We start from the raw sequence: 12,308 nt of genomic DNA, 5'->3' as shown, positions 1-12,308 counted from the left end.
AGGTGTTTTGGTGAGCTCGTTGGCTGCCTTGCTATTTAGCTCCACCTGAGTCTGTCTTCCTTGCTCCTTGTCAATGTTCCAGTGTTGGATCTGAGCTACTGCATCTTTCCTTGGGCCTGCTGCTCTGCTAGATAAGTGCTTCTAGTTTGTTTTCTGTTTTTTCTGTCCAGCTTGCTATTAACTTTTGCTGGAAGCTCTGAGAAGCAAAGGGGTGCACCGCCGTGCTGTTAGTTCGGCACGGTGGGTCTTTTTGCCCCTTTGCGTGGTTTTCGTTTAAGGGTTTTTTGTAGACTGCATAGTTCTCTTTGCTATCCTCGCTCTGTCTAGAATATCGGGCCTCACTTTGCTGAATCTATTTCATTCCTACGTTTGTCTTTTCATCTTGCTAACAGTCATTATATGTGGGGGGCTGCCTATTCCTTTGGGGTATTTCTCTGAGGTAAGTCAGGCTTGTATTTCTATCTTCAGGCTAGTCAGCTCCTCAGGCAGTGCCGAGTTGCATAGGTAGTGATAGACGCAATCCACTGCTGCTTATAGTTGTGTGAGGATAGATCAGGTACTGCAGTCTACAGAGATTCCACGTCTCAGAGCTCGTCCTATTGTTTTTGGTTATTGCCAGATCTCTGTATGTGCGCTGATTACTGCACGCTGTGTTGCCTGATTGCCAGCCATAACAGTACAAGGAGCCACACCAATGATTCCAAATAGAGGGAAAAAAGAAATCCTGACATCATTTTTTTTTCTTAGCTCTGTCTTCAGTCTTTTTTTCCCCCTAGACATTAGAGTGCTTCAGGACACAGCTGTGGACATGGATATTCAGGCTCTGTGCTCCTCAATGGATAATCTCGTTGTAAATGTACAAAAGATTCAAGATACTATTGATCAGAAATCGATGCTAGAACCAAGAATTCCGATTCCTGATTTGTTTTTTGCTGACAGAACTAAGTTCCTGAGCTTCAGAAATAATTGTAAGCTATTTTTGGCCTTGAAACCTCATTCTTCTGGTAATCCTATTCAACAGGTTTTGATTATTATTTCTTTTTTGCGCGGCGACCCACAGGACTGGGCGTTTTCTCTTGCACCAGGAGATTCTGCATTGAGTAATGTTGATGCATTTTTCCAGGCGCTGGGATTGCTTTACGATGAGCCTAATTCAGTGGATCAGGCTGAGAAAAATCTGCTGGCTTTATGCCAGGGTCAGGATGATGTAGAAGTATATTGTCAGAAATTTAGGAAGTGGTCAGTACTCACTCTGTGGAATGAATCTGCACTAGCGGCTTTGTTCAGAAAGGGTCTCTCTGAAGCTCTTAAGGATGTAATGGTGGGATTTCCTATGCCTGCTGGTTTGAATGAGTCTATGTCCTTGGCCATTCAGATCGGTCGTCGCTTGCGCGAGCGTAAATCTGTGCACCATCTGGCGGTATTGTCTGAGAGTAAACCTGAGTCTATGCAGTGCGACAAGACTATGACTAAAGTAGAACGGCAAGAACACAGACGTCTGAACAGACTGTGTTTCTATTGTGGTGATTCTACTCATGCTATTTCTAATTGTCCTAAACGCACTAGGCGGTCCGATAGCTCTGCCGTTATTGGTACTGTACAGTCCAAATTCCTTTTGTCCATTATCTTAATGTGCTCTTTGTCATCGTATTCTGTCATGGCGTTTGTGGATTCAGGCGCTGCCCTGAATCTGATGGATTTGGATTATGCTAAACGTTGTGGATTTTTCTTGGAGCCTTTGCGGTGTCATATTCCGTTGAGAGGAATTGATGCTACACCTTTGGCCAAGAATAAGCCTCAGTACTGGGCCCAGCTGACCATGTGCATGGCTCCTGCACATCAGGAAGTAATTCGCTTTCTGGTACTGCATAATTTGCATGATGTGGTCGTGTTGGGGTTGCCATGGCTACAAACCCATAATCCAGTATTGGATTGGAACTCTATGTCGGTAACCAGCTGGGGTTGTCAGGGAGTACATGGTGATGTTCCATTTTTGTCTATTTCGTCATCCATTCCTTCTGACATCCCAGAGTTCTTGTCGGACTTTCAGGATGTATTTGAAGAGTCCAAGTAACATAGTAACATAGTTAGTAAGGCCGAAAAAAGACATTTGTCCATCCAGTTCAGCCTATATTCCATTATAATAAATACCCAGATCTACGTCCTTCTACAGAACCTAATAATTGTATGATACAATATTGTTCTGCTCCAGGAAGACATCCAGGCCTCTCTTGAACCCCTCGACTGAGTTCGCCATCACCACCTCCTCAGGCAAGCAATTCCAGATTCTCACTGCCCTAACAGTAAAGAATCCTCTTCTATGTTGGTGGAAAAACCTTCTCTCCTCCAGACGCAAAGAATGCCCCCTTGTGCCCGTCACCTTCCTTGGTATAAACAGATCCTCAGCGAGATATTTGTATTGTCCCCTTATATACTTATACATGGTTATTAGATCGCCCCTCAGTCGTCTTTTTTCTAGACTAAATAATCCTAATTTCGCTAATCTATCTGGGTATTGTAGTTCTCCCATCCCCTTTATTAATTTTGTTGCCCTCCTTTGTACTCTCTCTAGTTCCATTATATCCTTCCTGAGCACCGGTGCCCAAAACTGGACACAGTACTCCATGTGCGGTCTAACTAGGGATTTGTACAGAGGCAGTATAATGCTCTCATCATGTGTATCCAGACCTCTTTTAATGCACCCCATGATCCTGTTTGCCTTGGCAGCTGCTGCCTGGCACTGGCTGCTCCAGGTAAGTTTATCATTAACTAGGATCCCCAAGTCCTTCTCCCTGTCAGATTTACCCAGTGGTTTCCCGTTCAGTGTGTAATGGTGATATTGATTCCCTCTTCCCATGTGTATAACCTTACATTTATCATTGTTAAACCTCATCTGCCACCTTTCAGCCCAAGTTTCCAACTTATCCAGATCCATCTGTAGCAGAATACTATCTTCTCTTGTATTAACTGCTTTACATAGTTTTGTATCATCTGCAAATATCGATATTTTACTGTGTAAACCTTCTACCAGATCATTAATGAATATGTTGAAGAGAACAGGTCCCAATACTGACCCCTGCGGTACCCCACTGGTCACAGCGACCCAGTTAGAGACTATACCATTTATAACCACCCTCTGCTTTCTATCACTAAGCCAGTTACTAACCCATTTACACACATTTTCCCCCAGACCAAGCATTCTCATTTTGTGTACCAACCTCTTGTGCGGCACGGTATCAAACGCTTTGGAAAAATCGAGATATACCACGTCCAATGACTCACCGTGGTCCAGCCTATAGCTTACCTCTTCATAAAAACTGATTAGATTGGTTTGACAGGAGCGATTTCTCATAAACCCATGCTGATATGGAGTTAAACAGTTATTCTCATTGAGATAATCCAGAATAACATCCCTCAGAAACCCTTCAAATATTTTACCAACAATAGAGGTTAGACTTACTGGCCTATAATTTCCAGGTTCACTTTTAGAGCCCTTTTTGAATATTGGCACCACATTTGCTATGCGCCAGTCCTGCGGAACAGACCCTGTCGCTATAGAGTCACTAAAAATAAGAAATAATGGTTTATCTATTACATTACTTAGTTCTCTTAGTACTCGTGGGTGTATGCCATCCGGACCCGGAGATTTATCTATTTTAATCTTATTTAGCCGGTTTCGCACCTCTTCTTGGGTTAGATTGGTGACCCTTAATATAGGGTTTTCATTGTTTCTTGGGATTTCACCTAGCATTTCATTTTCCACCGTGAATACCGTGGAGAAGAAGGTGTTTAATATGTTAGCTTTTTCCTCGTCATCTACAACCATTCTTTCCTCACTATTTTTTAAGGGGCCTACATTTTCAGTTTTTATTCTTTTACTATTGATATAGTTGAAGAACACTTTGGGATTAGTTTTACTCTCCTTAGCAATGTGCTTCTCTGTTTCCTTTTTGGCAGCTTTAATTAGTTTTTTAGATAAAGTATTTTTCTCCCTATAGTTTTTTAGAGCTTCAATGGTGCCATCCTGCTTTAGTACTGCAAATGCTTTCTTTTTACTGTTAATTGCCTGTCTTACTTCTTTGTTTAGCCACATTGGGTTTTTCCTATTTCTAGTCCTTTTATTCCCACAAGGTATAAACCGCTTACACTGCCTATTTAGGATGTTCTTAAACATTTCCCATTTATTATCTGTATTCTCATTTCTGAGGATATTGTCCCAGTCTACCAGATTAAGGGCATCTCTAAGCTGTTCAAACTTTGCCTTCCTAAAGTTCAATGTTTTTGTGACTCCCTGACAAGTCCCCCTAGTGAAAGACAGGTGAAACTGTACAATATTGTGGTCGCTATTTCCTAGATGCCCGACCACCTGCAGATTTGTTATTCTGTCAGGTCTATTAGATAGTATTAGGTCTAAAAGTGCTGCTCCTCTGGTTGGATTCTGCACCAATTGTGAAAGATAATTTTTCTTGGTTATTAGCAGAAACCTGTTGCCTTTATGGGTTTCACAGGTTTCTGTTTCCCAGTTAATATCCGGGTAGTTAAAGTCCCCCATAACCAGGACCTCATTATGGGTTGCAGCTTCATCTATCTGCTTTAGAAGTAGACTTTCCATGCTTTCTGTTATATTTGGGGGTTTGTAACAGACCCCAATGAGAATTTTGTTACCATTTTTCCCTCCATGAATTTCAACCCATATGGACTCGACATCCTCATTCCCTTCGCTAATATCCTCCCTTAAAGTGGACTTTAGACAAGACTTTACATAGAGACAAACCCCTCCTCCTCTCCGATTTTTACGATCCTTTCTAAACAGACTGTAACCCTGTAAGTTAACTGCCCAGTCATAGCTTTCATCTAACCATGTCTCGGTTATTCCCACTATGTCAAAGTTACCTGTAGATATTTCTGCTTCTAGTTCTTCCATCTTGTTTGTCAGGCTTCTGGCGTTTGCGAGCATGCAGTTCAGAGGATTTTGTTTTGTTCCAATCTCCTCACTGTGGATTGTTTTAGAAATGTTCTTACCTCCCTTCTGAGTATGTTTTCCTGGGTCGTCTTTGTTCGAGTCTAATGTTTTTCTTCCCGTCCCCTCTTCTTCTAGTTTAACGCCCTCCTGATGAGTGTAGCGAGTCTTCTGGCGAATGTGTGTTTCCCAGGTTTGTTGAGGTGTAGTCCGTCTCTGGCGAGGAGTCCATCATACCAGTAATTCACACCGTGGTCCAGGAATCCAAATCCTTGTTGTCTGCACCATCGTCTTAGCCAGTTGTTGGCATCAAGGATCCTGTTCCATCTCCTGGTGCCATGCCCGTCTACTGGAAGGATAGAAGAAAAAACTACCTGTGCATCCAGTTCCTTTACATTCTTCCCCAACTCTTCAAAGTCCTTGCAGATTGTCGGTAGGTCCTTCCTTGCCGTGTCATTGGTGCCAACATGTATCAGAAGAAATGGGTGGACGTCCTTGGAGCTGAAGAGCTTTGGTATCCTATCGGTCACATCCTTGATCATCGCACCTGGAAGGCAGCATACTTCTCTTGCAGTTATGTCCGGTCTGCAGATGGCTGCTTCTGTGCCTCTCAGTAGTGAGTCTCCCACCACCACCACTCTTCGTTGCTTCTTGGCTGTACTTTTTGCTGTCACTTGTTGCTGTGTGCCCTTTTCTTTTTTGCTTGCTGGTATTGCTTCATTCTTAGGTGTGCCATCTTCATCCTCTACAAAGATTTGATATCGGTTCTTCAGTTGTGTGGTTGGTGATTTCTCCATGGTCTTCTTGCTTCTTTTGGTCACATGCTTCCACTCATCTGCTTTTGGAGGTTCTCTGACACTTTTTGCACCTTCTGTGACCAGTAGAGATGCTTCTGTTCTGTCTAGAAAGTCTTCATTCTCTTTGATGAGTTTCAAAGTTGCTATTCTTTCTTCCAGACCCCGCACCTTTTCTTCTAAAAGGGCCACTAGTCTACACTTCTGACAGGTGAAATTGGATTCTTCTTCTGGTCGATCTGTGAACATGTAGCACATGCTGCAGCTCACCATGTAGGTTGTCACATCTGCCATGTTGCTCCTAGATCCTGCTGACTTGCTGTGTGTTTTCCTTCTTGTGTAATCTACTCAGCCAAGCTCTCTTGCAATAATGTCCTACAGGCAAAAATTCGCGCGCCGCAAGTCTGATGCCCTACCTCCGCATAGGAATTGTGATTGTGCTATCGATTTGATTCCTGGTAGTAAATTCCCTAAGGGTCGTTTATTTAATTTGTCCGTACCTGAACACACCGCTATGCGCAGTTATGTGAAGGAGTCCCTGGAGAAGGGACATATTCGCCCATCGTCGTCACCATTGGGAGCAGGGTTCTTTTTTGTAGCCAAGAAGGATGGTTCGCTAAGACCGTGTATTGATTACCGCCTTCTTAATAAGATCACTGTTAAGTTTCAGTATCCCTTGCCATTGATTTCTGACTTGTTTGCTCGGATTAAGGGGGCTAGTTGGTTTACTAAGATTGATCTTCGTGGTGCGTATAATCTGGTGAGAATCAGGCAGGGAGATGAATGGAAAATGGCATTTAATACGCCCGAGGGTCATTTTGAGTATCTGGTGATGCCGTTCGGACTTGCCAATGCTCCATCTGTTTTTCAGTCTTTTATGCATGACATTTTCCGTGAGTATCTGGATAAATTCTTGATTGTTTACTTGGATGACATTTTGATCTTCTCAGATGATTGGGAGTCTCATGTGAAGCAAGTCAGAATGGTTTTCCAGGTACTGCGTGCTAATTCCTTGTTCGTGAAGGGATCAAAGTGTCTCTTCGGTGTGCAGAAAGTTTCATTTTTGGGGTTCATCTTTTCCCCTTCTACTATCGAGATGGATCCGGTTAAGGTTCAGGCCATCCAGGATTGGACTCAGCCGACATCTCTAAAAAGTCTGCAGAAATTCCTGGGCTTTGCTAATTTTTATCGTCGCTTCATCTGTAATTTTTCTAGCATTGCCAGACCATTGACCGATTTGACCAAGAAGGGTGCTGATTTGGTTAATTGGTCTTCTGCTGCCGTGGAAGCTTTTCAGGAGTTGAAGCGTCGTTTTTGCTGTGCCCCTGTGTTGTGTCAACCTGATGTTTCTCTTCCGTTCCAGGTCGAGGTTGATGCTTCTGAGATTGGTGCAGGGGCGGTTTTGTCACAGAGAGGTTCTGGTTGCTCAGTGTTCAAACCATGTGCTTTCTTTTCCAGGAAATTTTCTGTTGCTGAGCGTAATTATGATGTGGGCAACCGAGAGTTGCTGGCCATGAAGTGGGCATTCGAGGAGTGGCGTCATTGGCTTGAGGGTGCTAAGCATCGCGTGGTGGTTTTGACTGATCATAAGAACCTTACTTATCTTGAGTCTGCCAAGCGCTTGAATCCTAGACAGGCCCGTTGGTCGTTATTTTTTGCTCGTTTTGATTTTGTGATTTCATACCTTCCGGGCTCTAAAAATGTGAAGGCGGATGCTCTGTCTAGGAGTTTTGTGCCCGACTCTCCGGGGTTATCTGAGCCGGCGAGTATCCTCAAGGAAGGAGTCATTGTGTCTGCCATCTCCCCTGATTTGCGGAGAGTGTTGCAGAAATTTCAGGCTAATAAACCTGATCGTTGTCCGGCCGAGAAACTGTTCGTCCCTGATAGGTGGACTAGTAAAGTTATCTCTGAACTTCATTGTTCGGTGCTGGCCGGTCATCCAGGAATCTTTGGTACCAGGGAGTTGGTTGCTAGATCCTTCTGGTGGCCATCTCTGTCACGGGATGTGCGTGCTTTTGTGCAGTCCTGTGGAATTTGTGCTAGGGCTAAGCCCTGCTGTTCACGTGCCAGTGGGTTGCTTTTGCCCTTGCCGGTCCCGAAGAGGCCTTGGACACATATTTCGATGGATTTCATTTCTGACCTTCCCGTTTCTCAAAAAATGTCGGTCATTTGGGTGGTCTGTGATCGCTTTTCTAAAATGGTCCATCTGGTGCCCTTGGTTAAATTGCCTTCCTCCTCTGATTTGGTGCCTTTGTTCTTCCAGCATGTGGTTCGTTTACATGGCATTCCTGAGAATATTGTTTCTGACAGAGGTTCCCAGTTTGTCTCGAGGTTCTGGCGAGCCTTTTGTGGTAGAATGGGCATTGACCTATCTTTCTCCTCGGCCTTCCATCCTCAGACTAATGGCCAGACCGAACGAACCAATCAGACCTTGGAAACATATCTGAGATGTTTTGTTTCCGCTGACCAGGATGATTGGGTGTCATTTTTGCCGTTGGCTGAGTTCGCCCTTAATAATCGGGCCAGCTCGGCTACCTTGGTCTCTCCATTTTTCTGCAATTCTGGGTTCCATCCTCGTTTCTCTTCAGGACAGGTTGAGTCTTCGGACTGTCCTGGTGTGGATTCTGTGGTGGACAGGTTGCAGCAGATCTGGACTCAGGTAGTGGACAATTTGACCTTGTCCCAGGAGAAGGCTCAGCTTTTCGCTAATCGCAGACGCCGTGTGGGACCCCGACTTCGTGTTGGGGATCTGGTTTGGTTATCTTCTCGTCATATTCCTATGAAGGTTTCCTCTCCTAAATTTAAACCTCGTTTTATTGGTCCGTATAGGATTTCTGAGATTCTCAATCCGGTGTCTTTTCGTCTGACCCTCCCAGACTCCTTTTCCATACATAATGTATTCCATAGGTCGTTGTTGAGGAGATACGTGGCACCTATGGTTCCATCTGTGGAGCCTCCTGCCCCTGTTTTGGTGGAGGGGGAATTGGAGTATATTGTGGAGAAGATTTTGGATTCTCGTGTCTCTAGACGGAAACTCCAGTATCTGGTCAAATGGAAGGGTTATGCTCAGGAAGATAATTCCTGGGTTTTTGCCTCTGATGTCCATGCCCCAGATCTTGTTCGTGCCTTTCATGTGGCTCATCCTGGTCGGCCTGGGGGTTCTGGTGAGGGTTCGGTGACCCCTCCTCAAGGGGGGGGTACTGTTGTGAATTCTGTGGCTGAGTTCACTTCTGTGGTCACAAGTGGTATTGCAGTCTCTGGGCTTCCTCCCTCAGGTGTTTTGGTGAGCTCGTTGGCTGCCTTGCTATTTAGCTCCACCTGAGTCTGTCTTCCTTGCTCCTTGTCAATGTTCCAGTGTTGGATTTGAGCTACTGCATCTTTCCTTGGGCCTGCTGCTCTGCTAGATAAGTGCTTCTAGTTTGTTTTCTGTTTTTTCTGTCCAGCTTGCTATTAACTTTTGCTGGAAGCTCTGAGAAGCAAAGGGGTGCACCGCCGTGCTGTTAGTTCGGCACGGTGGGTCTTTTTGCCCCTTTGCGTGGTTTTCGTTTAAGGGTTTTTTGTAGACTGCATAGTTCTCTTTGCTATCCTCGCTCTGTCTAGAATATCGGGCCTCACTTTGCTGAATCTATTTCATTCCTACGTTTGTCTTTTCATCTTGCTAACAGTCATTATATGTGGGGGGCTGCCTATTCCTTTGGGGTATTTCTCTGAGGTAAGTCAGGCTTGTATTTCTATCTTCAGGCTAGTCAGCTCCTCAGGCAGTGCCGAGTTGCATAGGTAGTGATAGGCGCAATCCACTGCTGCTTATAGTTGTGTGAGGATAGATCAGGTACTGCAGTCTACAGAGATTCCACGTCTCAGAGCTCGTCCTATTGTTTTTGGTTATTGCCAGATCTCTGTATGTGCGCTGATTACTGCACGCTGTGTTGCCTGATTGCCAGCCATAACACAGCCCTTCATCTTCCAGCACTGATCCTCTCACCTTCAGCCCTCCATCCTCCAGCACTGATCCTCACACCCTCAGCCCTGCCTCCTCCAGCACTGATCCTCTCACCCTCAGCCCTGCATCCTCCAGCACTGATCCTCTCAACCTCAGCCCTGCATCCTCCAGCACTGATCCTCTCACCCTCAGCCCTCCATCCTCCAGCACTGATCCTCTCACCCTCAGCCCTCCATCCTCCAGCACTGATCCTCTCATTCTCACCCTCAGCCCTCCATCCTCCAGCACTGATCCTCTCACCCTCAGCCCTGCATCCTCCAGCATTGATCCTCTCACCCTCAGCCCTCCATTCTCCAGCACTGATCCTCTCACCCTCAGCCTTCCATCCTCCAGCACTGATCCTCTCACCCTCAGCCCTCCATCCCCCAGCACTGATCCTCTCACCTTCAGCCCTGCATCCTCCAGCACTGATCCTCTCACCCTCAGCCCTGCATCCTCCAGCACTTATCCTCTCACCCTCAGCCCTGCATCCTCCAGCACTGATCCTCTCACCCTCAGCCCTCCAGCACTGTTCCTCTCACCCTCAGCCCTGCATCCTCCAGCACTGATCCTCTCACCTTCAGCCCTGCATCCTCCAGCACGGATCCTCTTACCCTCAGCCCTCCATCCTCCAGCACTGATCCTCTCACCTTCAGCCCTCCATCCTCCAGCACTGATCCTCTCACCCTCAGCCCTCCATCCTCCAGCACTGATCATCTCACTCTCACACTCAGCCCTGCATCCTCCAGCACTGATCCTCTCACCCTCAGCCTTGCATCCTCCAGGACTGATACAGCAGATGAGGGAACGCTGCAGCTGCTATTGGAGGAGCTCAGCGTTGTAATCTTCCATCATCTTGGTCTCCTCCCAGCACTGGCCCCGCCCACCTCCTCCCATTGGTTTCTGTAGCTCCCCTGCTTGATTTCATTGGCTGGGTGCTACAGAAAGCAGCTGTGTCTGGTGCGGCCTCTAGGAGAGGTATGTAAATTATCCCTGGCCATGAACAGGAGCTGGGAGATAGCCCGGAGATAAATGCCTCCCTGCCCCCAGCCCAGTTTACCTCCACTCTTCCTCCTGACTGCCGACTCCTGTCCCACTGCTGATGTTTGCATGAAAAGAGCAGTTGAGGCAGCGTCTCCTGCTCCTGAGCGGCTCTTGTACTGTCACCACATCAATGGTGCTCCTGCAGAGGGAGCGGCCCACGGCAGGTGGCAGCCCCTCGGGCAAATGCCAGAACTGCCCGATGGCCAGTCCGGCTCTGTACAGCACACAGTGAAATTATTGCGGCCCGTTTTTGCGGCCCCATAGAAATCTAACGACATGTGTAAAAGAAGCCTAAAGTACAAATCATCTCATAATAAAAAGACTGTATGTCTATGCTAGGTCGATGAAAAAATAAGAAAAGTTATATTTCTTGAAAGAATAAGGGAAACAACTAAAGCGCAAAAGCAAAAAAAAAAAAAAAAAAAAAATCAGTCTTTAACCCCTCTCTGACAACTGATGTACTATCCCGCTCATGTGATCTGGGCCTTACTTTCCATGGACGGGATAGTTCGTCATACCGATTGGCCACGCACACGGATGGTGTGCGGCCGAGTGTCAGCTCATTCCCACAGCTGACACCTAGCACTCAGTGCCAGGAGCGCTCACAGACCGCTCCCGGCACATTAACCCCCGAACACGATCACAGCCCCTCTGCCTTTGGATCAGAGACCCCGCGGCGTAATGCGCGATCCCGATCGCTGCCATGAAGACTCGATGTCGTCATGATGACATCCAGGTCTCCAGAGCTGAGAAACTTCCTGTCATGCGCAGTGCATGTCAGGAAGTCTCTCAGGTTAGTGTACAGAAACTGCAGCGCTGACAGCTTCTATAGTATGCAGATCTGCATGCTATAGAAGCGATCAGCATGAAAAGAATGATTGTCCCATAGTTGGACACAGTGTAAAAGTTAGAATGAATTAGAAATTTTTTTTTTTTAAATAATTGTAAAAATATTTTAAAAAATTATAAAAATAATAATAAAAAATCAATATTTATTCTATCAATCCCGAGGTTCTACGTTAAATTACAATAAAAACAAATGTGAACTTCACCATCTGTGCCTCAGTTTCCATTCGTTACAATGACTATGGTCAAATCTTTTACTGTACTTTTTTAGTTCCCTTTAGTGATTACTGCATGGGTATGAGGGTGACTAATACTGGTCTTTTTCAAATGCATGTAATTTGATGACTATGGCTAAAGGTTAAGTTTTAGAGAAGTCAGCCACAGTTATATGAGTTCTATGAAATTTGGGCTGATCCATTGAGCTAAGGCTACTCCAGCTACCAATATTAAGTACATTTTTGTGTTATTCACAATTCATTAAAACTGTCTAAAACATACATACTTTATTCCAAGAGCAAATCCTTGGATAACTTCTCCAGCGTTTGGCCCAATGAAGTGTAGACCCACAATTCTTTGCCGAGACCCCTTAAGACAAATCATCTATAACAAATGAATATGGAAGATGTCATAAATCAACGTTTAAATCACGTAGCTAAAGTCTTATAGAACATTTCTTTGTACGATT

The 12,308-nt window shown here is 45.5% G+C and overlaps 1 protein-coding gene across 1 annotated transcript in view; it reads right to left on the bottom strand.

The window, feature by feature from the left end:
* TXNRD2 (thioredoxin reductase 2) overlaps window positions 1-12,308 on the bottom strand; it is a 203,664-nt gene that overhangs the window by 34,851 nt on the left and 156,505 nt on the right. Inside the window, exon 16 of the mRNA XM_069756382.1 lies at window positions 12,126-12,223. Within this exon, the coding sequence (XP_069612483.1) occupies window positions 12,126-12,223 (98 nt within the window). The remainder of the gene's footprint in view (window positions 1-12,125; window positions 12,224-12,308) is intronic.

The sequence above is a fragment of the Ranitomeya imitator genome, chromosome 1 (assembly GCF_032444005.1).
Source record: "Ranitomeya imitator isolate aRanImi1 chromosome 1, aRanImi1.pri, whole genome shotgun sequence".
Lineage (NCBI taxonomy): Eukaryota > Metazoa > Chordata > Amphibia > Anura > Dendrobatidae > Ranitomeya > Ranitomeya imitator.
The sequence above is the reverse complement of the archived record's forward strand: the minus strand, read 5'-3'. Positions and strand labels throughout refer to the sequence as shown.